This window comes from Peromyscus maniculatus, chromosome 18 (assembly GCF_049852395.1).
Source record: "Peromyscus maniculatus bairdii isolate BWxNUB_F1_BW_parent chromosome 18, HU_Pman_BW_mat_3.1, whole genome shotgun sequence".
In the NCBI taxonomy this organism is placed as follows: Eukaryota; Metazoa; Chordata; class Mammalia; order Rodentia; family Cricetidae; genus Peromyscus; species Peromyscus maniculatus.
Window position 1 is genome coordinate 27,963,898 of NC_134869.1, and position 27,093 is coordinate 27,990,990.

The 27,093-nt window shown below is 37.6% G+C and overlaps 2 protein-coding genes across 2 annotated transcripts; one reads left to right on the forward strand and one right to left on the reverse strand.

Moving 5' to 3' along the window:
* On the reverse strand, positions 1-21,811 carry Alx1 (ALX homeobox 1). The gene is made up of 4 exons (XM_006990178.4): positions 21,291-21,811; positions 18,070-18,374; positions 15,132-15,260; positions 1-634 (listed from the first exon to the last, which is right to left on the reverse strand). Exons 1-4 carry the CDS (start codon positions 21,514-21,516, stop codon positions 314-316), a joined length of 981 nt encoding a protein of 326 aa, XP_006990240.1. The 5' UTR covers positions 21,517-21,811; the 3' UTR covers positions 1-313.
* LOC143269306 (uncharacterized) lies at positions 21,657-24,646 on the forward strand. The gene is made up of 3 exons (XM_076554397.1): positions 21,657-21,758; positions 21,976-22,111; positions 23,211-24,646. The coding sequence occupies exons 1-3, from the start codon at positions 21,657-21,659 to the stop codon at positions 23,612-23,614; spliced, it is 642 nt and encodes a 213-aa protein (XP_076410512.1). The 3' UTR covers positions 23,615-24,646.
* The last annotated feature ends 2,447 nt before the right edge of the window (positions 24,647-27,093 follow it).

The following is a 27,093-nucleotide window of genomic DNA, read 5'->3' on the forward strand; positions in this document are numbered from 1 at the left end:
TTTGTTTAATACATTTATTCCTTTAAGAAGTTGCATGACCATATTTCATTGACTTGTACAATAGGAAAAAAAAACTTACTACTAAAACAGAGTTTGTGGAGGCTGGTGCATGGTAAACCTATTTAGTCCTTTCAGGGGTCCATTCTTAGATTTTTAATGTTAAATAATAACAACTATTCATGTAAGCTGGTCTCGCTGTATATCTTGACCTTTAGCCCTTCCACACACAGCAGCTTATTGTGGTATCCTTTAAATATGAGAAATAAGAATGTTTTACTTTGCTATGAAAAGAAAAATAAAAGAGTACTGTATGTTACATGGCCCATGAAATATTGGCGGTGTGCTCCTTGGCTTTCATTCTCAGAACGGCGATACTGGAAGACCTCCTTTCAAACTCGGGCTTTGTTTCAAATGCGTGTCCGTTGGTAGCGCCAGTGAGAAGAGAGTCAGTGAAAAAATTGTTGAGGGGCACGTGGCTGAACTGATTCTGGTGGTTTGAAAACCCCGCGTAACTGGAGTCTGTCCGAGGCGAGTGAGAATAAGGCGTCATGCAGGGGGACGCGTCACGTGGCAACATGCACGAAGTAACCACGGAACCACCGCTTGCATTTCCTGCCCACAAATTGTTCTGGATCTGGAATATATAAAACAGCAAATGTTACATTCACACATTCTCACTTGTGCACTCTTACTTTCTTTCCTTAGGTTTACAAAGTTGGGCTAGTTATTCAGTATTTGACCCTATTAGGAGATCTGTAATTTCATTCAAAACATGTCTACAAAACACTGAGTGGGGAAAAAAAAAATCACTGAAAAATTCTTAGTTTGTTTACTATAATAGGCCATCAAAGCTCACATACTTAATCATAGAAAATACTCTCAGAAAATGAAAATTTCTTGGTTTTCTTGTTAGAGTCACAATTTTAAGATGCATATGAGATATTTAGTCATGAATCATGGCTTCTATTCCCTAATCATGGTTTAGGGAAGGAGCTTAAAACATGGTCTTAAATTTAAAGATAATTTTCATCTTTCTCAACACAGTGATACAGCTGTGTTTTTTCCAGTTCTGAAGTTGGACTCAGCACAGCGGTTTTTGTTGGAAACCATGGCTGACTTTTATGCAATTTTGTCTGAAATGATATTTTTAATTGTATTCATTCAGAAAGTATTTTCACTTTCATTGCTTCTTGTGTCTTATATCTCTCCTTCAATAAATTCCTCTGTGAACCTGAAATAAGCATATTTGAAACATTGATTCTACTATTTATATATGACATGGGGGAATTCAAAACAGACATGTGACATGTAAAACAAACTTATAATTCTAAAACATTAACCATTACCAAACAATGGAAGTACAGGTGAAAACCTGCAAATGTTAAGATGTCATGTGAGGATAATTAAAGCACTCCAAACATAACCTATGCAAAAAAGAGGTATGATTTTTACCCAACAAATTCAACATTCATATTATTAAATATATAAAAAAAAAATTAAGTAAAATAAAACTGTCATGCACAAATTTTTCAAAGTTAGTAGCAGATAAAAGGAACACTAAGTAGAATGTTAAAAAAGAAGAATTTTAAATAAATAAGTATCTTAATCATTCTGGGCAAGGAAATTAAACAACAAAAAATAAAAGACTGGGAGACACATAGAAAATCACAAGAAGTGGAAACGGGGAAAAGGAAGAGTTGAGACTGTCACGTGGTATGGCAAGGCAAAGAGATGCACCCTTAGGAGATGACAAATGTATGTGCTATGTGCCCTGTTTTTCTTTCTTTTTTTTTTCTTTTTTGCTTGTGCTCTTTTGTTTTGCTTCCCGAAAGAGAGACTCACTGTGTAGTCTAGAGGTGCCTAGAACTTGCCATGTAGCCCAGGGGAGGCTGGAGCTCCCTGTCCTCCTGTGTAAGCCACCTAAGTACGGGATTACAGGAACGTGCATCACTCCAGGCATGTTGCTCCTAACAACCTGTTCACAACACATTTAAACTAAACATGGCACCAAGTATGTAATGTCACTATATCTGGCTTTCTTCTATTGCTTTAAGTCATGATAAAAAATGGAATCATCAATGATTTTGACACATATGGATGTCTTGTAATTTGCATATCCCAGGCTTCTACATGTAGCTTCTGATGTATTCTTACAAAGCCCAAGTTGAATAGCACTCTATGACAGCCTATGTTCTGTTAATAATTAAAAAAAAAACGTATTCATAAATCTAGCACACACCAATAGAGAAGTTACTCTGAGATTCAAAACAAGATGGTACATTTGTTTCCAAAGCATGGAAGAGAATGTATGCAAATGATTTTAACACTTCCGTGGTGTATCTCACAAAAATACTTAACTGAATAACAAAATACTTCTGTGTTGTTCAAAAGTGAGTTCCTTATATGACTGTATTGAAAAATCTGTTTTAAACTTGTGTCTTTATGTAACTATAAATGTAAATACAGAGTTGACCGGTGTACCTACATGGAGATGTATATAATTGTTTGAATATTTGATTAATCCTTAAGTCACCGTGAACTCTGTAGTTTTACTATTGGCTTACTCCTCTTTACACATTTCATATCAGCCAAAATGATGCCTGGGCTATGTATCTCAAACCAACAAGAGGGCTGTTAATGTCATTACTCCATAAAACTAGCTCTTCTAATGTAACCTGGATGCTTTTCTCAAGACTCAAACATTGCAAACATTGCAAAACCCACAGTCACATGACAGAGAAAGCTTTCAGAAAGGAATTTAAACTTGTTTGTTTATTTGAAAATGAATGGTGATGGGGAACATTTACTTGCCTCTCCTTATTAAAGTGTTTCTTAATTTATAATGTCCCTGAAATTTATTATTCTCATATATTATATTCCACATGCATAGAAATATGTTTCTGACCCCATGACATAGTGAACAGAAGTGGGTAAAGACAAAGAAACAATCCATAAACTTAAATCAAGAAAACATTTATTCTGAAAAGAATTAACATTAATCAACTTATATACTTAAAAATATCTGGAATTAATTTTAATGGAAAATTAAAGGGTAAATGATTTTATTTTATCATTAACTTATCTGGATCTGATCAAGCATGTCAATGTATTATTTGTGATAGAAAAAGTTACTAACTTGTAAGGTATATTTTCAGAGCAGATCAAATTGATAGAGTACACTACTTATAGCGATACTTTAGTTTGGATATACAAACATTTTTAAGAATTTTGTTTCCTCCCTTGCATAATAAACTCTCAGAAACTTTTCCTAATACATCATTTCTCTGTGCTGCTTCTCTAGCACTTCTTACTCCCATCCCAAATATGTATTTCATTTTAAAAATATAACTTTGGGGTCTAATAGGTTTCTATGGAAGAACTTCAGGTGCAAATTATATCACAAAAAATGTGACTTTACTTTCTCTAAACTATTCCCTCTGAGTGTTTATGGATTTAATGAGGATGGCTAGTATCTAGTGCTTGACAGCTAAGGGATATTAGTTAATTACCATGTGTGGCATAAACTACAAAAACTTTTATTTTAACACAAGTACATGGGTGCTTTACTATCTGTTCTTTGTAGAAGGTGAGTCAAAAGCAAAGCAAAGCAAAACAAAAAACAGAGAACTGAGACTGAATTACCAATAAGGCCAAATCTTACCCAAAGAAATCTTAAGACACTAAAATAATGTGACTATTTTTATAAGTTATAATTGATTATTTATTTGTGCATACTTCCAAATATGTGATTCCAAGGCTCTACTGTATGGTAGCAAATCCAGTGATGATCTATCTTAATTATTTTACTTATCTTGGCCTATAAAAATAAATAATAAACCCTTCAAAAATGTATTGAGTATGCAAAGTTCCTAAGAATGTGAAATTTACACAGATCAGTTTCTGCAGGTATGATAAAAATTTAGGAACTACTTGGATTAATATAGTTAATGTATATTTATGGTTGAAAATATAAATCACCACGAGTATAATCCCCACAAAAATCATATTCAGATTCTTCTACTTTGCTGTCTATATCTACATACAGGGTTTTAGTTATCAAAACTTATTTTCCATCACAGATCCATTTAAAAGGTACTTGCTCATTACATATGTAGTATCAGATCATAGAATTTATATTAAAATGACAGTAGTGATAAAATACACATTGCTCTTTTTAAAAATCACCAAAATTAGGAGGCACTACTGGAGTCCAACTTCCAAATGCAATTATCCACTCAACAGCTTTAACTTGATTCATTTCCTGTGGCCACAAGGTCTACTACTTTGTAGGAATTTCATTCTTCACTTACGTTCCATAGAAGAACACTGACTAAGCATTATTTCTCTTACTTATGAAAAGCTTCAGCTGTTAGGCAACTATGACAAAGTTCCCATGTCTTTTTTTTTTCTCCAGGATTTAATCTCTCGTTCTCTCAACCACTTCTCAACTGTCATGATTCAAGACTGTCCATTGATCACATTCCTGTAGATATGTCTGAGTTGCCAATCACCTTCACTCTGACTGTCATGGTGCATCTACAATGGGTTTATTATAGAACAGGTGTGATCGAACTACAGCAGAGGAGACTTGCAACTGTCATCTTCTCTGGGAATGACCTATTTTTAATAAGTTAATGCTTGAAGGCAATACATGATAAAACAGCTGAATTTGTTGGAATCCAGACAACATATTCCTATGCCAATTCAATTAAAGTCTCTACTGGAATCTACAAATTGCATAATCTAAAATTGTGCATTGCTTTTTTGTGAATGGCAAACCTAAGAAAGATCCCATCCTTCTACTCTACTAAAAAAAATGCTATAGTAATTTTACTTTTAAATGGGGGCAAGTTTCTTTGTGGAATATTTCACAGAGACGACAATGGCCATAACTTGTACCAAATTGTTATCTGAATTGTTTGGGGATCTCTAAAGTACCTGATATTCACATGCTACACAACCACAAAATTCCCTTGTGTGTATTTCCTATGCAATACAGGAAAAGGATGCCTGTACATTTTATTTTCTATTTGGAACACATATTCTAAAAACATTCCATGTTTTAATGTGCTTCCTGACATTTTTTAGAGGCTCGCTCTGGGGATGTGTTCAAGGCACTGTCGATGAACTTAGCCATGCCTCTCATTAGCAAGACTGGAAGCTCCACTTCTAGACAGTGCACTCTGCTCCATATTTTACTAATCAAATGGGAAACCTAACACTTAGTTATCTTATGTATTTGGAGTTATGGAGAAAGATGTCTTGTTTGATTCTTTGTAAGCTCAAACTAAATTACACTCATTTTTCTTCAAGACATTGAAAGCATCGGAAAAGAGAGATAGAAGGGTGTGTGTGTGTGTGTGTGTGTGTGTGTGTGTGTGTGTGTGTGTGTGTGTGTGCAGGAAGTTTGGGGGTGGTGGCATGCCTGCTTATAGATAGCTTCACTCTGGGTGCATACAGATAGTGATTTGACATCGCAAGACACATCATACTATGAAATCATATAGTTCCTTTATCATGGAAACTCCATCTTCATGTGGATTCATTCCTTGCAACCAAGATTTAAAGGACATTTTAGTATCTTAAACACGGTGCATATTTACAGTGCAGGTTTCTTTGTAACTTGTAATAGTTTTTTTATAGATTTTAAAGAGAAATTCTGCCTTTATCTTAGCAAAAAAGCTTGATATAAAATAGTTTCTGGGTAGCATTGTAGCCTCTCTCTTCTAATGTAGACCATTTAGAAGTGCTCCACTTCTGTATTAACAACATGGACATGTGTAACACATTTCATTTTGAAGTAGTTTTAAAGCAATTAATGGATAATATTTTTCTCTTAAAATAAATTGCATTTACCCTGCCTCATGTCATCAAAGAGACCATTTTCCTACCTCCTGTCACCAACATTTGTAGTATTCCTATGCACACACACACACACACACACACACACATACACACACACACACACACACACACACACACACACACACACACACCCCTTATACACATTCACATTACCCTTATATCACATATGTGCACATTCCTTGTAGGAGCTAAACTAAACACTGTTTGAAAATAAATAGAGTAGGAACACACAAGAAGTACTCTTAGTGATGTTAGAGCAATGTTTTCTTTTCACTAAAATCCAAAAGTTGATTTGGATCTTTCCCCTTGGACAACTGTTTACATTTATTGATTGTTCTATACATTTTCTGTTCTTACCATGAACATTTATTATTGCATTATCACTATGGAGTTTGACAGATTTTTATGTGATGTCTTCAAAATAAAATTATTCATTTCTACAAATGAAGTTTAATTTTCTAGAAGCTATTACATGCTTTGCTATCATTTCTCCTACTGTAAAGTTTAGCTGACAAAATACTAATAATCATATTATCAGTAACTATTGACTGGCTTTATTATTCATTAGTTTTTCTGGTCAATATATCGATAAGTCAGTGGCAAGAAAAAGGATGATATTTCTAAAGAATGTCTTTGCTTCCGGTGGCTGAAAGTGTCCAACCTGAGTTAATTGGGCAATGAAAAGACCAATTCAGATAGAAATGAGGGCACAGCTTCAGTTCCTACTTGCTAGCTCTAATTTTAATTTTGAAATATTGAAAATGATGTATCAAAGACAAGAATTTTTTAAATCAATTTACATCTTTAATTCCTAAAATACATTTATTAGTTGTGCAATGTGATAAACTTGAAGTCATATAAATTATATATTCATTAGAAGATCCTCTATTAAAATAGTTTCCCATTTTTCGTTTTAAGTAAAATTCCATCGTGGAAATGAAGGCAGGTATTTGGAAGAAGTAAGTGTGTTATTTCCATTTTAAAATCACTATAATATGGAACAGTATGATACTGACAGAATAGGAAAAAGCTGCCCAACAAACTGTCATGTCACTGAAAACATAAGAAATTGAATGCCTAAAAATTTTCGAAGTAGCATCACATAAATGAGTTTAAATTATTATTCTAATAAATTCTCTGAATCAAAGACATAACATTTCATTCTTTGCCTATAATGTTGAACACATTCTTAATTTTATAGGAATTGTGGTAACTGAAAAGGATTATTTATGGGAAATCTCTCCATGTCCAAATGATTTCAAGTGTGAAGGAGTAAATAATATTATTTAATCTTCACTATTTTTTCTTATGAAGAACTGTGTTCATATAGTACATTTTCCAGACATTTCTTTCACTGTTTCTTCATGGATTTCAATGTGAACATGAGTCATCCTGATCCAACAGTACTTAATTTATTTTTATTAACAATTATTTTATTAAATTCACAGCTATGGGGGAAAGCTAAAATGATCATTTGTTCCTAAAGTTTACATTGTGCATATAAAATCTATAACATGAGACAAACATGCAAATGCCTTGATTTTTCCAGAATGTTTCTAATCTTTTTATCTACTCCACTCTGGAGCCATATGTTAACTTTGAAGGTATTCATTCCCTGCTGCACAAGTTTATCAGTTTTATAATTTTTATTGTTTTGTTTTTTAAGACAGGGTCCAGCTATGCAGCCTTGCCTGGCCTGGAGCTTTCCTATGTAGAACCAAGCTGGCCTCCAATTCACAGAGATCTATCTGCCTCTGCATCATGAGTGCTGATATTAAAAGCATGAGCCACCTGGCAATTTTACTTATTTTTTAATTTAGCTTTTGTTTTATTTTATTATTTTTAAATATTTTTTAGATTAAAATAAAATACATAATTTTCTTTATTCCCTTTCCATCCTCCAACACTTTGTATGTACCAGCCCTTGATTTCTTTCAAATTCATTGTTCTGTTTTTTTAATTGTTGTTATGCTTACCCACATGCATTTTACTTGTATTAAAGACAAATATAGAATTTTATTCTTGTAACTTTTTATTAACTAATTTGAATCTTTATAAAATTTTATTTAAAACTATGATTTTTATTTTTCAAAATGTATAAAAACACAAGGAATAAAATATAACATTAGACCAGCCAGGGCAGAGTAATTAGACACCACGCCAAAAGGAGACACACTGATTAAATATGACCTAGGTAAAACTGTAAGTCACAAGCAAAACAAAGTTCTCACAGAAATGAAGGCAAAATGCAGGTTTTAAACCACACATACATGCTAGTTGACTGGCCAAGCTTTATTTCCTATAGGATTGTCCTCTGTTCATTTGAATAATATATGTGTGTGTATTCAAATGTCTATATATTTGTGTGTATATGTATGCTAATATTTCCTATCATGATGTGCTCATGTATTCTAGTAAACTACTTAACTGTATTTTTTCTTAAGATATAAAAGAGTGCTGAAAAAATTATCTAAGTCCAATATTATAACTTATGTTAAGCAATGAAGAAAAGCCATAAAGTCTTCTTCAGTTATGATTTGACATTGGAAAAACAAATAAATGTGAATTTTCACAGTCTAAGTAGTGTGAATTACTTCTTTGAGTGTTATTCTTTATAACTTCAAATTTTTAATGTTTTAACATAAATAAATTTTAAGTTAAAAATTATATGTTTCACTTACATGATAAACTTTTAAATAACTCTGTATAACTAGCTGCACTTTGAGGCAGTGGATATTGATAAAATATTTAATGAAACTCATAACTTATTTTTAGCATATATATACATATATGAAATATTCCTCATGTACATTTATGAAAGCTTATATATTTATACATTAAATTAAAATAGTAGCTTTACCCATTATAAAGCTATTATTTGGATAATATAGACTATCCTGTATTTTTCTGATTTTAAATATTACAGTTAGTGAAAGTTCTGAACTGTCAACACGATTTGTTGGCCTAATGATGGTATGGTTTCTGTATCTTTGGTTCCTGTATCTTTTCATGACTGACTATCCCGTAGTTGTTTCACAGATTAAGAACATTCATTATCCAATATATCAAACAACTTTGTGATTAATTATTTTAGGAGATAATGGTTCATTTACTTTAAAAAAAACTCTGGATGTGAATAAAATAAGTGATAAAATGAGATTCTATATGTATTTGGTATAATGGACTTAGTGATGGTTCTCTCACCACATATTATATAAAACTTCATTCATATCCTAGTTTTTAAAAATAAGACAAAATAATGACTTCAAACCTTTAGCTGAAACTTTCTGTGGAAACATTTTCTTCATGAGAAAATCATTTCGGTGATTTGAAATCACATGCATCCAAACTTATAAAGTTACTCTGTTTGATTGTAGTTAAGTAAATGTGTTTTCCGCCCAAGTCCTTAAAAAGTGATTTTACTCTGATTGGATGAGATTAAATACTACAGTTTTAAGAGAGCAGGTAGGTACTTAGAAAATAAAAATTGACAACTAGTGGCTATAAGAAGCACTGCCGTTTTATTGAGAGTTCGTGCATGCAAGACACTGTCCGAGGGACTTTGCATAAACCTTTTGTTCAACACTCACAAATGCCCTGTGAACTTCCATCCTCCTACTCTAAGTGAGGAGAAATGTTCCTAGAAGTTAATTCATTTGCCAAAAGTCTGAAAGTGATTAAGCGGCAAAGTCAGGGTTTGAATGCAAACCATTATGTTAACCCTAAGATCTCCTCACATCCCAGGATTCGGTGCCAAAGAAAGCAAGTAAACAAGGACTTTTCTGATTATTATTATTATTATTATTATTATTATTATTATTATTATTATTTGGAAATCAATTTAACCCTCAGGATAAAGGAGGAACCATCATCAGTCGTGCACTAGCCTGCACTAGCCTCAGGAATACTTCTAAATTTCCAGATTAAAGACTCAAAAGGAAGCCAAGGAATTATTCAAAATCATCTAGCTACATAATAGATACCTAATAAAGCAAATGTTCCTGTGACCCAAATGAAGGCTAACAGTATGGAGATATCAATCCTTGTAGGGGCAAAGGTTGACAGAAAGTATTTAACCCTCAACAGAAAACAGCTCCTTCTTCAAAATTATTGTTATTGTTATTATTTTATTTTGTTAATTATAAATAAATAAGCATTGAATGTTGACAGATTCTCACTTTTTAAATCCAGGGCTAAAACCATTAAGTCTCTGGTTAGTTGGGCCTAGTTTCTGTGCAGAAATGAGTGACTTAGTATAAACATTACCTAGCTTGTAATTTACCTATAGAGCAGAGGATTTTGACTTAACCATTCACATATCTTCCATTCCTTAATCAGCAACTAACATGTATATGTTGAAAAAATTTAAAAAATATTGGGGGGAATCATTATGATGAGATGGGGTCTGAAGGTCTCTCTAGTCTATTAAAGAAGGAAAGCGGGAAAGAGTTAATTGCTTAAATCCACCAGTGCCGCTTCTGATAGAGACTGCAGAAGCCATCTGTTTCACTGATCATTATTTTTAGTTTTATAATAAAAAAATGTTGAAGTAAATCAAATGAATACTTGCATTTAAATCTACTGACTAGTTAATAATTTGTTTGCTATTACAGTGATACAGAGGTGTTCGATTGTATTTTTAAAAGACTACATGGCAAACAGTAGGAAGATCTTGCATACCTACCCCATACTTCACTGTCTCTAAGAAGGTTCTAATAGAGGGAGAATTTAAGACTGTCAAGGAGGAAATATCACATGAGTAGGGAAGGGAATTCTCATAGAGAAACAGAATCTACACAAACAATGAGATGATGTCCTGAGCATCAGATAATTTAGCTTGATCAGAGTATTGCCAAATGGCTACTGATATTGTAGGCAAAAGCAAAGTATATGTGTATAGATAGATAGATAGATAGATAGATAGATAGATAGATAGATAGATAGATAGATAGATAGATAGATGATAGATAGATAGACAGATAAATAGATGACAGATAGATAGACCGATAGACAGATAGACAGATACACATATACCTTTTGTTTTCTTTTTAACTCTGTGTGTACCCCTGTGTGCAGGCATGTGTATGTGAGTACAGGTGCCCAAACCACTGGCAGCTGTGAGTTCTCAGATTTGCATGCTTGGGAATCAACCTCAGGCTCTCACCAAGCCAGCTCTCCAGCCTTGAACTCACATAGATCCTACGCTCTCTGCCTCCTGAAGGTTGGATTAGATGTGTGGGCAGAATGCCTGGCCTTAATGTATGTGGAGTGGCTGGTTAGTTGGCTGGTTGGTTGGAACAGGGTTTCTTGTAATCCAGGCTAACCTCAAACTCACTGCTAAAGATAGCCTTGAACTCTTGCTTCCATTTGCTGCTAAAAGCTGGGATTTTAGGTATGATCACCATGCTTACTTTAAACTGTTTTCAGCACATTAAAAAATATGTTACCCTAATGTATGTGATTCTAGACATCATATAGCCCATCTTGTTCATGTGCAACAAAAGATAAGCAGATTTTTTTAAAAAAAATCCTTATCAGAGTCTAAAAAGATTCAACAATTTTAAAATATTTTTACATCATTCCTCTATAAATTTTAAGATGAGAGCCTATTTTGCTTTGCAGAAAAGAAGGCACATTTTAGTGACAAAATTAACTATTTCATGATATGATGAATTTAAAAGAAAAGATTGCTGAAGTAGGCCTTGATGCCTGACCTCAGATGATACGGACTCAAGTGAGTCTATGATGATCAGAAAGACCCAAAGTGACTGGGTTAAAATAACACCTGAGTGATTCATTTTTACTGATATTTCTAGCATGATATTGTTACTACAAAGTAATGAAAACCAGTTGGAAACAAAGTTTTTAAAGCATGTCACAAGAGTTAATTATGTCCTATGTAGACATCTTTCTGCTAGGTAGTGATTTTCCATACTTCAAAAGACTGTATTTCAAACCCTCTCTGTTTTTCCTGTATTTCTGTGTATGCTTTTGCTTTCCTGCCAAATTGTTAATTCTTTATTTCTGCCCTGCCTCCAACAGTTTCCAGTTTTCAGCTTTTTTTTTATAGTTTATAGTTTTTTTCCCCTGTAATTAGTAACAGTACCAAATTCAATGTCTTATTGCACTAAGTTGTTGGATTCTATTTCAGTGCCTATTTCTCCTATTATGTGTTTCTATTTTCAAGCTGCATGATAGAAAACATTTCCTTTAGGCTGAAGCTTGGGAGACCTAATCTTGACATAATTTTTTTTTCAAAGAAACTAAAATAAGTCTGCTCCATACTTCATGTGGAAGGAGCATTCTCCCCCGGCTTTTGCCAGCATTTACTGTGACATATGCTTGATTCAAGAATTCCTGACCAAAATAATAATAATAATAATAATAATAATAAAATTAAATGATTTACAAGTAACATAGAATAGTGTGAGAGGTTGTTACAATGCTCATTTTATAGGCATTTATCAATTTCACTGTCAAAATAAATTCAACACAATTCTTCTCTATTCCCATACTTTAGTATAACCAATTTATTTACATGACACGGAAGTTTCAAGGAGGTTAAGAATAAAATTCCCATGATTTGTGGAAGTGAAAAAAAAACTATCCAATGTGTACCTAGACATACCTTATCCACTTCCTGTGTTGTGTTAACTGATGTCCAAAGCTGTAAGGTACAGGAAGCCAATGGCAAAATAATGCCAGTAAAAAGGATGGCTAGTCAGTGCTTTGGGCCCTTACAAAGATTTTAATTGGTGCCAGACCCTATGCCAAATGTTTTATGAAACAGCAAATAAGAAAGATGAGCCAATTCCAAAGTAACCATCAGCCAGGAACACAAATAGAAAATGCAAATAGTGTTCAAAGGCAAAGGGAAGAATACAAGCAGCAGTATTCAAAATTAAGGATTTCAGTCAAAAATTGTGTAGAAATTTTACAATTGTTTAAATTCTACTTGGAAATAGTTCAACAGTTGGTATCTTTCTCTCCTAAAATCTGAAGTTAGTAGTTTCAAAATGATATAAATTACACACTGTCAGTCACAGTCATGTATTATTTCACTGGCTTAGGGGACATTCCCTGCCTCCCTGAAGTAAACTGCAGATTCTAACAATGGAACTCATGGCTTTTTAGAATTATGTTGCTGATAATTCAAAGACTTAAATGTATTCACCTAGAAAGACAGTCTGTCGTATGAGAAAAGATCAGCTATAAACCACTATAGACATGAGCAAAATTAATGGTCTCAGCAGGCTGTGTGTGTGTGTGTGTGTGTGTGTGTGTGTGTGTGTGTGTGTGTGAGAGAGAGAGAGAGAGAGAGAGAGAGAGAGAGAGAGAGAGAGAGAGAGAGAGAGAGAGAGAGAGAGAGAGAATAAATACAACAATAATTACTAAAGAAGAATTTGAGAGTAAATGGGTAAATTGGGGGAACTGGAGGGGGAGTTAGGGGTGAAGTGATATGAATATAGTGTTCATGTTTGAAATTTTAATAAAATATTTAAATAGTATGTTTCCAGAAAGATCTTGTGCAACTGAGCCAAACCTGACTCTGATCAAATCTGAGTGTTATCACAAGTGAAAGTAAATGTATAATTCCTATTTCTGTGCCTCGTTTTCCCCAGGAGCAAAGTGGAGAAAATTTATACCCATTATAGATGGCTGTTATTTTGGTTAAATAAGTTTCTATGCTACCTGTTTAGGACTTGGCCTGGATAGTTCATAAGAGTCCCAAAGTGATTTAAAAAAAAAAAACTATTTGGAACAGTGGTGTCTCTTCCCATGGAGTTTACAATCTAGAGGGAAGCATCTGCATAATGTTGTGTTAAAAATGTAACTGTCACCCCCCCAAAAAAAATAATATGAGTTTAATGAAATTTCGCTAGTCCTGTGGCCATAAGTAAGCACAAGATGGCCATGCTTCTAACAAGGTAGGTGTATGGTAATTGATTTCAGATTAAGTTTGAAAGGATACAGGACATACTAATGGAAGAATGTGGCAATGTTTCGAATCATTTCATAATTCTGGCCTCTTGAAACCTGCGGGAGAAAGACTGACCCATAGCAGTTGCTCATGCCTGCACTGTAAGAAACCATTGATGGGTTCCTGGGCCAGTTCCTTAACATAACTAGACTTGTTCTTCCTAAGTTTTACAGTGAGGGAGCTGAACTTGGTACTCTCTGATGTTCTTTTTTAAATGTATAAAATTGCACGATAAATTAAAAAAAAAAAACTATATGCAAGAGAGAAGTTCCCAAAACCTCTTTTCAAGGAATTTTAAAGACAAAAGAATACCAGAAAAGAACTACACCGGAGGGCTGAATTCACATGGAGGGTGAGAATTTACATTTGAGCAGAATGGCTATTCTCACATTTGGAGCTGAAATGATCTATTTCCTGAAATACCAAAGTAGTTATCCAGAATACATTTCATATGTGTTTCCATGGCAGTACCTCACAACGCATGTATCAACAAGAAACAAGGTATGAAACAACACACAGCATGCTCCAGACAATCCCCATGTCCCTTATCAAGCATCAGCAAAGCAGTGCAGAACATCGTTATTCTATATTAAGGCATAATAGGATAGATATTAAGATGAGAAAACACATGCACACATATCACAAAGTGTGAAAAAGAAGAAAACATTACTGATCCAAAAGAAACAAAAATGAGGAAAGGAAATATGAATGCTTTTTGAGATGTGATTAGAGAGCCCCCATTATTTAAAAAAAATCTTATGTGTGATTACTTTTAAAAAATATGTCTACAGATTATAAAGTATTGAATGTGCTCTCAAAACAACAAGTGACATCAAACCTGACAAAAATAGATTGGTCAAAGAATGAGGTTTTTAAATAGAGTTGAGAACTAAAAGGTCACATTTAACAGCAGCATTTTGTACATTGCACAAAATTGTGGCCACAGAGATTTTATGACAGGCAACACATTTTTTTAATCTAATAAAGAAAAATAGCCTGAATAATTAAAATACATGGTAAAATTAAGACATATTAAATGCTATTTTTTCGATATATAACAAACCCAAAAGGTACAGACCATGGAATATTTTTTTCCAGTGAATCACTGTGAAAGAAAATAATAAAAAATAAATAAATATCATTTAGTAAATTAAAAATTTGTTAAACATGGAATCAGTTTTCTGGAGGTTGAACTTTCACTCTTGATCCAGGACACCCTAAGGTCCCCCTCTGAATCAAGCCATACCCACTGCCCTTGAAAAGCACTCTGTGTCATTGACCATACCTGTGGGTAGCTGTCAGTCCTTGGTAAAACTGAGATGTCATACGCGGCAGCAAAATGGGTTTTAGCTTGCTGTATTTGGCCATATCGCTCTCTTTTCCTCCACTTGGCCCTTCGATTTTGAAACCAAACCTAGTGTGTGTGTTTTTTTAAAAGAGTACAATTTTAGCTGAAGAACATTACACAAAGCAAATGTGACGTTAAATTTTTCATGCTAGAAAGGAAAATCAAGTCAGTAAAAAAGTAACAGCAAAGGAATTTCTTTACGTCAGAACTGGACCCACATGTTTGACTTTCTCTTGTACTTTGATATGAGGCATAGTATGTCCATGAGGTAACATCACTTAACGGAAAGAACGGGATTTTAGACAAGTCCATTTATGTACAGGTGTCTGTGTTTTCAGTTGTGAAAAACAAACCAAAAAAAAGGCAATTTGTTCATATGATCATTCTTGTTGTGATGGGTTATTATCCTCTAAGTAGACTTAGTGAGCCTGAGAGACAATATCTCATACTTTTCTTCCCTCCAGCCAATTCATAACCCAGTTATCATCTTTGTCTATCGACAAATTATCTTGAAAATGTGTCCTAAACTGAAGACTCTTCAGAGATGAAGTTATACTTAAATGATCTTATGGAAGTTAAAAATTGATATTTTAGCTAAAATGGCTGGTAGCAGTAATACCTTGATTATTTAGAAATAGGAAAATAAGATGATATTTTCTGTGGAGCATCATAAGGCTGATAGGTGAAGTGCAGTCACCTGAAATTAAAACTGTGATTTGAAAACACATAACTGTACTTATTATATCCAATCAAAAACACTTATCGATAGTAAAATAAGTGAGGCAGATGGAACCAGATGCCATGAATGCCTATGAGTCAGTCTGCTGCTTCTAGGTTGTTAAACTGCCTTCCATGAGCTCTCTAAATGTATCTTAGGAATCCTCATCCAAATAACTGTATCCCTGAGAGGGACCCTGAATTCTCATTTCTGGGTCTTGGAATTTTTAAAATTCCAATATTGCGGTATTTTAAAAAGAGAAAAAGAAAATTATATTTTAAATGAAAGCTTTGATGTTTTTGAGTAAACACCATCTAGGCAGCATTCAGGAATCAGTCGATCTTCTTTACATAACCATATGGACATTCTAAACGGATTAGAAAGAAATTGGAAATTAAGTATAAATAAATATAAATTGCAAAAACATTTTCACTAAATATTACTCGAAATTTGTGTATAATTTTTAAATACTAAATTCTAATTTTGTATGTTTTATACCATCACAACTTTTGCTGCCTGTCAATATTCAGTTCAAGACCTACATACATGTTGCACATTTAATATTACACTTTGAAGAGTTTTCTGAAATCGCAGCAAGTCTTTAAACAGCATTTTCCTCTATTCAGCACAGAGAAGCACAAAGAATACATTGCATGTCATAAATGCTTTCTGTCTTCTCCCCCTACTCTGCGACGGTCTCTTTAAAATGGGCATCGATTTCCACGCTGCTGTAAAAATGCATGAAAGAGAACAACCTGAGTTAATTAATACGGGTCAGGTTGGCTCTCTCTGCATGTCCTCAAAGAGATAGGAATCTGAACTGAAGGGAAACATGCAGTGAACAGCTGATCAGTCTGCATATAAACATATTTTTCTATGGTAACAAGTATAACTAATTTAAATAACAGTCACGGGACAAAAAACACATGCAGGGCTGGTGTTAATACGAGGCAATTCTAACGTTCTTCATTAGTACAAGCTCCCTATGTATTCTTTTGCTGAACTATGGTAGAGTTACCATTTGCTTCGAGAATGTGGAGCATAACCTGCTGCCTGTCATCCCTGAATCACCACATGTGGTCAATAATGACAAATGGACCATACAAGCAAAACTAACTCCATTAAAAAAAGAAAAAAAAAAGTCAAAATTTATTCATCTTTCTATTACAGTAATTTATGAGAGAGGGAATTCAATCATGCAGTAAAAGTATATAAAAAGAAAAAAAGGTCTTTTGAATTATTGCTGCCTTTCAAATTTGTACTTATTACTTGACAACTAGTAAAGTGTCATTTAAAAATATCAACTCTAGCCATAATAAAAATACTGCTGAGAAAGCAGGTAACATTTTGTCTGGTATAATTCTTTCTTCCTTTCTTTCTTTCTTTCTTTCTTTCTTTCTTTCTTTCTTTCTTTCTTTTTACAAGAAATTAGATTAACTGAACCTTCTGGTTTAGTAATTTGACTAAACAGTTTATAAATGCAATCAAGTGCATAAAAGTTATTTATATTGCATTGTTTAATAAGTACTCTGAAAAAAATTTGTACTGTTATCTAGACCTTAAAATGTAAAATGAAATGATATGTATTGAAAATGGTTGTGGAATTCTAAATGAGCCATTCTATGTTTCTTAAATTTTATTAGGGAAAATATCTTATGGTATACATAGCTATTAAGAGTATTATTATCTCATTTTTCCCATTACAATAATTCCAACCTAAATAAAGCTATATATTTATGAGCTAGTATACAAATAATTTGCAAATAATTCATATAATTTAAAATTAAAACCATAATAGTTGAAAATATACCAAAGAGATAAATTAATATATTTATTTATTAACTAAAGGTAACTATGAAATTTGTTTTTTCACCCTTTAAGATTGTTTTAATCAGAGATATGCAATTATACTCTGTTCTTTTTAATGACTTTCATTATTAAGTTTCTGAGATCACTCTTTTTCCTAAGCTTAGTGAGTGGTCAAAATTATTACAAGTAAAAAGAAATTTTAATGGGCCAATTCGCTCACAAGTTATGTTGGTACAAGTAAGATTTCATAGCTGAAAACATTTCTTCCTTTTTGACAAATCACAAGTATTCAAGTATTTGCTTATTCTAATATTATCCCTCCTTGAAAGGCCATCTTTCGGAACCTACCTGGACCCTGGCCTCAGTGAGCTCTGTTCTCAGTGCAAGCTGCTCTCTGACATACACATCCGGGTAATGGGTTTTTTGGAAGACCTTTTCTAGTTCCTCGAGCTGCAAACTGGTGAATGTTGTTCTGTGTCTCCTTTTTTTGCTGCTGGACACATTGCTGTCACATTTGTCCCCAAGTTCGTCCAGTTCCCCCTTCTCTGGCATCCCTTTCACAGGAGACATCCTGAGATTGTTGCAGCTGTCCATTGCTCGATTAAGCTCGGTGTGAAGGGGCTGTCCTTCCACTTTGGTGATTCCATAGTTCACTGCACTCAGAAGGGAAAAAGAGCAGTACTCAGGATGGTGAAGCATACTTTGATGAAATAACTAATGTGAAGTAATTTAGAGCATCAGGAAATAGGTCTGCTAATAATTTATTTTGCCAGTATTCCATCATCACATTATGTGCAGTGCATAATTATTAATTCAATGTTGACCAGGCTTAAAAAAGTTTTAAAAAATGTGTGCATGGACTCATGATTTGCTCAAGTGCACAGGTTTGTTTTATATGGCAAATGTACTGTTTATGCATATGATTTATAATCTAATTAAAATAGTCAAGTGAAAATTTGCTCCAGACTAAAAAAAAAAAATCTAAATAACCATGACTTTTGAAATATGTACAAAATTCATATAGCATATACTTTTATTTTGTACATAAGACAAAATTAAACTCCTTCTGGTTTTCAAAAACGTGCCATTTCAAGTTTAAATAGGACCTATCTACCAATATTAAATCTATCTCCCACCCTCCACAAATTGATGCTGAGCAGAGATTTCAATGGGATATGATTACCATTACATTTCACATATTTGAGCTCGTGTTTGAATTTAAACTTCCTTCAGAAAGCGACCAACTAATTTTTTAAAAAATTCTTACCACGTTCTGGATTTGCTCTTTAACAGAAAGGTATAAGACTGAAGTGAACTTCTTTACACTAAAAATGTCTCGCAGCCCTTGACTACTTCACTCCTATCTGCGTAGGTCAGAAAGTTGTTCTGTTTTCTCTAGGAGCGCTCAGAAATGAAAATCACACAAACAAATGAAGGAAAGCGGCGTTTTGCGTTCTGTCAGGAGTTTTTTCAGTCTCAATGATGTTCTTGAGATCGGAGTTCAAGCTTGCACTATAGCAAGAAACTAACTGTATCATTAAAAATTACAGTGACCTTAAAAAAGCAGGAGCGATTCGGGGGTTTGGGTTGTTGTGGAGGTCTTGTAAGGAAAACAAAGGCAGTCCAACCAGAACACTAATTCCCAACGAATGAGCCTACTTTTTTCCATTTGTTTCTTTAAAAGGGGGTGGGGGTTGGGTGGGTGGGGAGTGGGATTCCCCATAACAGCTTGAAGAACCTTTTCATGTGTGCTACAAATGTACTGAATTTTGCTGTCTGTATAATTTCAATTGCACATTGGTCTTATGCAAAGGGAAGATGGGATGTAAAATTAACTATGAAGAGGGCTATGACTGATGAACAAAAAGGTTTTGTCTTAGCAGACAAGAGTTAAACCGGGAACTGCGGCAATTAGGGGTGGGGGAGGGGAAGCCGCAAAGACGCTGGGGGCAGGTCTGGAGAAAGACGGACTTTTTTCTCAAATGTAGCCCGGCCACCATCCGTGTTCATTCTATTCAACGTGTCTCCGTTAAAATTCTCCCCAACAGGGAGATGATCGCTTAAAAATTAATGAAGCACTCCAAATCAATCACCACTTCTCTCTCCCCTTTCCCGACAATTAAAAACATTGTGGAGTTTATCTAGCAGTCCGTGCAGGCCACCACAGAACCATTTGGAAAAATCCTGTCAGTTCAAATAACTTCGTGCATGCATCTGAGAAGGCCGAAAACACAGATGCGCCTGCCGAAATGCAGCCAGGACGCCAAAAGTTTCTTGCATGTAAAAATTAGCTGTTCCAGTCTTTCCAAATAAACGATTGAATCACTTAAACAATAATTTCCTCTACCATGTGCATTTTTTTTGGGTTGTAACCGAACAAGTTAAAAGTCACCCTCCGCACTGAATAAAATTAGTAGAATATGAGTTTCATTTAAAATCTATGTACGCAATATCGAGCAAATGAGCTCGCGAAAGAATAAACTTCCATTTGAAAAATCTGAAGGTTCCATTAAAATAGGGGGCGGAGGCTTGTTGTAAATATTTCACACTTAATTCGTTTGTTATTTTAACGCAGCCCGCTCCTTACAGCTTAAGGGTGGCATATACACTATGATAAGGAAAAGTCCTCTTGGAATCATAAACCTGCTTTAGCTGTCGGGATGTGAAATGATAGGTTTGTGCTTGGGCTACGAGATCGAAAAAGATAGATGGTTTGTTTTGATAACATTTTGACTTGGAGATACGCTGGCATTCACAGTTGAAGATTCTGTCCAGAAGCATTCCGAAAGCCTCTTTAGGTGGCATTTTTATGTGGAGTTAAGATAAAAGTAGACAACGCAGAATCCGAAAGTGAGTGATTTTATCGGGAATGCTTTGCACAAAGCCAACGCGATTTGATGTTTAACAAGAACGTGTGTTTGCCACTTGCAAACGCAATGAGTAAGTAAATAAAATCCGCAGAAATCACAAATTCACACAAGCTAATATAGAACAACAGAAACACACCGTCTTTACACACCGTCGTCACGACTTGGACAGCAAAAACAGTTTTGTTATTGCCCCCCACACCCACCCCCAAAGGAACTCGAAAGATTTTGGGTTTCCTGATCACTGTTAACATCCAGTGATGGATTTCTCGTCCGTGCGCCCTGGCGTCCCGGCGGGGGCGGGTTCACAACCGAGGCGCGCTATCTTGACTCAATTAGGATCTATTTAGCGCCCTATTAGCCTACACTGGGGTCCTGGTGCTGTCCAGTTGTGGATTCTCCAGGAGAGCAAAATAGCATCACGCAAGATTGAGCCCTGGACCCCGGTCGGTTGCAGGCGTTCCCAAAGCAGGAGAGAGTAAGTGCTGGGGGGGGGGGCCCCAGGCTGCCTCCCTCCGCTCCCCTACAGTCTGGATCCCCGTTCCCACGTTTCTTCACTCCGACCCGCATCGCACTTCACTTCGGGGAAGGGACAACTGAAGCTGGCTGGGGCTAAGGTTAGAGCCGGGTCCGGGCCCGTCGGGAAATAAGGATAAGGATGGGGGTTGGGGCTGGAGCCGGGCCTGGGTCCGGGTGACTTACCGCTGCTGTCTTGACAGGGCGAGGTCCTGTCTAGGCGCACGTGATGCTCGGCTCGCGGCAGCGGCCCGAAGGCCTGCACGCATTTGCCAGCCGGGGCTTTGCCGTAAAAGGACTCATTGTCCAGCGTCTCCATAACGTGCTCCAAGGCGCCTCCCGTGCCCATGTAAAAGTCGCTGTTCTTGCTTGGCGGGCTCTTCAGGGCGAACTTCTCACTCAGGAACTCCATAATCCTGGAAGGCTGTCCCGCCGCCGCCGCCGCCGCCGCCGCCGCCGCCGAGCTCCCGGGGCGCTGGATGGAGGAGGCTGGAGGGCGCGGAGGGAGGAGGGACCAGTGGGCGGGAGGAGGGAGGGTCAGAGAGGAGGGAAATGGGAAGCCAGTCCCGAGACGACGGGGACGACGACTCCCGGAGCTGCCCCGCTCGCTCCCTGCCTCTTAATAACGTCCCGGCTGCAGAAGGGGCACCCGAAGTTTGCTTTTATATCTTGAAACTCAGCTGGGCTCCTCCGGCAACCTCCCAGTCCTAATGAATATGAAAATGGGCAGGGACTAACTCCACCCCAGGTTCTCTCCCCCCCTAACCCCCCACTCCACCCCCGCGCGCGCGCGCCCCGTCTCCTCCCCCCACCACCACCCCACACTCACTCCACCCCACCCCCATCTTCCCTACTCACCCACCCCGGGCAGGGCGAGGCCCCGGGCCTAGTTCAGACAGACAGTTCCATTTCAGACAAATGCCAAGAGAGACGGACAAGGCCCCGACAACCCAGAAAAACCGTAACCGTCTCCACTGTGGACTGGCATGGCCCGGCGGAGGAGCCTGGTGAGAACGCAAAGTGGTTAACCCTCCACTCCCAGCGCCCTGCTGGGTCATCCCCCCCCCCCACCTCCCATCCCCACCTTCTCTCCCCCCCCCACTACCCCCAACACCCGCTGTCCACCCCGCCCCCACGCCAGCCACTCACTCCCAGAAGATTTAGAGGCATCTTAAGAACTTGAAAGGAAGTATTGCTCTAAAGAGCTTTTATTTCATCCGTAAATCGTTTACGTGGAAGATCCACATTAATCTGAGCCCAGGACGCCGGATACAGCGGCAGCTGTTAACTGGGTGGCTGGTGGTGGTAGAGGGGCCCGAGGTTGCTTCCAACCTAAAAGGCTGGCGTCGCGGCGGGCGGCCGCAGCGCTCGTTCGCCCAGGCCCTCGGTCTTCTTCGCGTTGGCTGTGGGATGCAGTGGCCTGTGGATGTAGCGGTGGTGGCACTGGATGGGGATGCGGGGGTGGGGGGTTGAGCAAGCGTCCTTGAAAAGATCTAATTTTACCAATGCCAGCCAGTATTCCCCCACCTCTGCCCTAGGTCCTCGCGTTCATCATGAGAGCAACATGATGTCTTTAGAAAATTCACAAGGACAGTGCCAACCCCAAAGCCGGTTCTTAACTGGAGATCAGAGGAAGGCTCATCACACAAAGTAGCGTGTGGGGTGGTAGTGTGTGTTGGGGGTGGGAGGTGGAGGGGGTGAAGGCCTTCGGAGTGTTTTAAGAACAGCATTAGTGCTTGCAGTTTTCCAGAGTCGGGGCAGCGCCTTTGTAAAGGGTGATGGAGAAGCCGGTGGTTCCCCAGGAGTGGGGTTGAACTCGCGGTTGCCTTTGCGGGCCTAGAACCTTTAGCCCAGCTGAAGGAGATGCTAGGGCGGGTAAAAACAGCACTTTTAGAGCTGAAAACCATTCTGTTTGGCCTTCTGCCCGACTTCAGGTTCTGAGGAGACCGAGGCATCTGGGGGAAAAAAGGGTTCATTGCCTTGGGCACATCCAAGCAGCCATTTGCAAGAGATCACCCAAGCTTGCAAATCTGGTCAACCCCCCTACAAATTGTGGACGAGGGAGGTCTCTGTTCACCGGTCCTGAAGTAGCCTTTCTCATCCCAGGCCTTCCCAGCGGCTGTCACTTTTCTCCGGGTTGCGTTGGCAATTACACCAGAGCCTTAGACACGTCGGGTATCCCTGTTGCCGCGGGTGGCCTCGCCCAGTTCAGACGACTGTCTGTCAGTAAGGCTCGGACATTTCCACGTTCTTCGGGGGTCCCTCTGACTCACGCCGCCTCACAGGTGAGACCCTCTGGGATGCCCAACCTGGCCAAGCTTGGGAAGAAAGATTCCAAGCACAGAGCACACCAGAACGGTCGCCAAGGCATGGCTGGCAAGGCAAATGCAGATTCCATGGACAGGACCGGAGCAGGAGGGTCAGGAGCAACAGCCACGTTCGTGTTCGCAGTGCCCGCGGTCCACCACAGACAGTCATCCCAAGAAGCGGCTCGTGTTCCCAGGAGTTGACGCTGCCATTTAACTGGTTCTATTAAGTTCTCGATTGAGGCCAAGCTTGCTTCACCTTAGCTGGAGAGGGATGGAAGTGGGGGGAGGGAAGCCCCCCTCCCTCCGAAACGCTTGCGGGAGGTCTTGTTTACAAATAAGAGATGCTGTACTCTTCCCACCGACCCTCAATCAGATTATTCCTCGTGGGGGAGGTAGATTGAGTTAGCCTCTCACTCTGGGTTGGCTTGGTGATTTTTCAAGATCTCACCTCTCCCTTTTTAATCTATCTTACCTCTAGGTATTTTGAAAGTACGCTTTACCCCCAATAAACTCGGGAAAGACGATAGACGACGTTTGATGGGTCTTTGAAATTGTCACAGCAGCCAGCGCTCCTGTGACTTGATGAAGAACTATGCCGAGAATTCCTAGTTATAAACTTAGCTCTATCGGAGAGCTATGTCAGTCTGTTTATAAATACGCATTTTAGGAGCTCCAAATTCCCTGAAAAACATTCGGTGTCTTTTAAATCAAAGACATACGATACCAGTCTCTCCAGGACTTGTGTACCCATAGAGGTCCGAAAAGGAGAAAACTGCCCGGTAGGCCAGGTCAACCGGTGCCTACGGAAGCCTTTTCCACGCCATTCCCCAAATCCAATGACTTCGTGATTGAAGTGGTTGAAGGGGTGGGGTAAAGGTGTCACCCACCCACACCAGATCCCCGAAACCCCTTGGAAATTCAAATCTATTACACGGAACCCCTTCTGTTTTGTGACATGCAACCACACATGCCCCCCGTAACAGGGGGAACCGTTAATGGCAAACTCCCATAACGAATGCGTAATCTGCAGTTTTTGGCAAGGAGCTGAGTCTTCGGTTGCCAAGAGCTGCATTAACTCGATCTTGAGAGGCTGAGATAGAGTTTACAGAAGTGACACAGCCCTAGCCATCAGGGCATTAACATTGAATCTTAAATACCAATTAGAGCAATGATAACTGAGTGGTTTTTGGAAGTCACAAGAAGGCGAAATAAAAGAGGAGGTCATTTCACCTGTGCTACGTCTGTCTGTCTGATGTTTGGGGAGATAATGTTGGAAATAGATTGAAAAACCCTTTGGTGAATGCTCTCACTTATCAAATGAGATCCAGCATGGGTGCTTACTCGCTTTCAAAGTTGCCTTCTTCTAGTCTTTGCCCCCATGCCATCTCTCCCTGATTCAAACCACCCAATGTCAGTGATGCCTGGGAAGGAGGAACCAGCTAATTATGTCAGGATTTAGGTGGCTTTATTTATTTATGTACTTACTTACTTACTTTTTTATTCCTCTTCAGCCCCAGGCTGTCATTTCCAGGTTCCTATTTCACTTTTGCATTTTCCTCACACTTCTTTGCACATCCACAACTTGTACTCTGCTCAGAACTCGGGATACACACACCTTGCTTCTTTTCACGTCATCCAACAAGTCAATCAGAAATAGGCTTCTGGGCTTCTTTCTCTCATCTGCTTCCTTCACCTTTGAGTTTTGAGGGTAGGATATCAACAGAGATGGGGGACCATTGTTTTTCTTTTTAAGCCTGGGAATATCCTGGACACCCCAGGATTCCAGCACTTTTAGATCCCTGGAAGTTTCAGAGCCCTGGAGGAAGCCTCAGCACCCGTGGAGGATTTCAGGGTGGAATGTAAAAAGGAAAGAAAGCAAAGAGATGAAGGGAGTTAAGGAGACTATTTGGGGTGAAAATCTTGGCTGTTCTCTCCTCCAGTCATTAAGATGTGTTGGAGTAAAGGAGATCCTTCCTCTGGCACCATGTGATGGTAAAAACATGGAGAGGGTATTCTGTGAAGATGACTGCTACTCCCTTCTGAAGTCACAGCTAGCATTATTCCTGTAAAGCTTATTGTTGCTTTTTTTCAACCTGGCAGCCTCCTATATATAAATACAGTTTGGTTATTTATGAAGTTTTCTGTACTTGGTTTCCTTTTGAGGAATAAAAATCAGAATAAATATATGAGCTAAAAATATTCAAAAATTCCATTGATATGGTTATTTTACACTCCCCTTAGGGAGAACCTAATTAGAATGTTCCTATGAGTGATTGACCTTATAGGGCAGATTCATTCATTTTATACCATTTCACGGAATAAAAGCTGCTTTGAGTGTTCTTCCCTATGCCAATGCATTTTGGGAAAGGGAAGATATTTTTATTTACATCAAAGCCGTAGAAAAGGCAACATGTGGACCACTCTAGTTTCTTTCTCAACTCATTAAATGAAACATCATGTTTGTTTATTAATAGTGGGCATGTCGAGAGAAGACTCCAAAAGTTTTAGTTTTAGCACTTTCTTATTTCAGAGAGAGTTCTGGGCTTATAGTAAAGCTTGGGTTTTCAGGACCTTCATGTATGCTGAATCAGGAGAAGTATGCCAAATGTAGAAAAGCAATGGCCTGTAGAGCGGGGGAGGAGCTGGTGAGAGAGAGAGACTCTCATGAAAAAGGACTAAAATAATTGAATGTCATGTATCATGGCAGGAAGCCAAGTGGCCTCCTGTTTGTGTATGCTCTGCTGCACGGCTCCTTCCTTGGCTTCATCTTCTGCCTTCCCACAGTTCTGCAGACATACTTGATGCAGAAACATATATTGCATCAAACAGCTTGGTAGTTTTCACACACACACACACACACACACACACACACACACACACACACACAGAGGGAGAGAGAGAGAGAGAGAGAGAGAGAGAGAGAGAGAGAGAGAGAGAGAGAGAGATATTTAAAATATATGTCTCAAGTTATAACATTCCCGGAAAAAGTTGCCTAGAGACTTATAGAGAAGGGTGGAGCTTGTCATTATTTGTCAATTAAGCCTTGTACAACAATGACCTGAAAGAAAAATGAATCTTGAAGTCTTTCAACTGTGCTATTACAAAGCCCTCTGACACTATGTTTATCTTGACTTCAGTGGCAATATTATTTGGTATCCTAAAGCAACTCATGAGTTTTCACAAAGCTATATTTGTTTCTGAGCTTCAACTAGTTTCAGTAATGGTTTTTTCACATAGATCATTTTTCTTCAAAAGAGAAAGGATGGGGTTGAGTTCAGTTCTTTGGTTCTACAGGATCCAAGATAAGTGTAAAAATCTCAGGTGATTTGTCCTTAATACAAATGCTTTGGTATATTTAGCAACTGGTAATATTATAGGCATTGTTTATATTCACTAAAAAGTGTGCTTTATTATAAATATATATATATATATGTAGTAGCTAAAATCATGATAGATTATTTTTATTTATAAAATATAATAGCTATGATAAGGATAATAGAGATAACTTCATTTCTCTTTAAAATTGTGTTCATTGTTCTAAAAAGTTCTGAACATAACAAAGGACTGCTGGAGTTTTTACATTACCTATACCTTTAAATGATGAACACAATTCACAGATCCTGATTGCACTAACAAATTATTAACCATTTAAAACACACTTCCTAATATCATATTTGATA

Excerpts from the sequence above, each read along its gene's own strand:
- Alx1 (XM_006990178.4), bottom strand. The coding sequence starts at position 21,516 with ATGGAGTTCCTGAGTGAGAAGTTCGCCCTGAAGAGCCCGCCAAGCAAG. Across the intron at positions 18,375-21,290 it reads GCCCTGTCAAGACAGCAGCG|TGAACTATGGAATCACCAAA; the intron begins GTAAGTCACCCG and ends TTCTGAGTGCAG. Across the intron at positions 15,261-18,069 it reads TCACTGAGGCCAGGGTCCAG|GTTTGGTTTCAAAATCGAAG; the intron begins GTAGGTTCCGAA and ends CACACACACTAG.
- LOC143269306 (XM_076554397.1), top strand. The coding sequence starts at position 21,657 with ATGGGAAGCCAGTCCCGAGACGACGGGGACGACGACTCCCGGAGCTGC. Across the intron at positions 21,759-21,975 it reads CTGCAGAAGGGGCACCCGAA|GGCGAGGCCCCGGGCCTAGT; the intron begins GTTTGCTTTTAT and ends CACCCCGGGCAG. Across the intron at positions 22,112-23,210 it reads TGGCCCGGCGGAGGAGCCTG|GCCTTCCCAGCGGCTGTCAC; the intron begins GTGAGAACGCAA and ends TTCTCATCCCAG.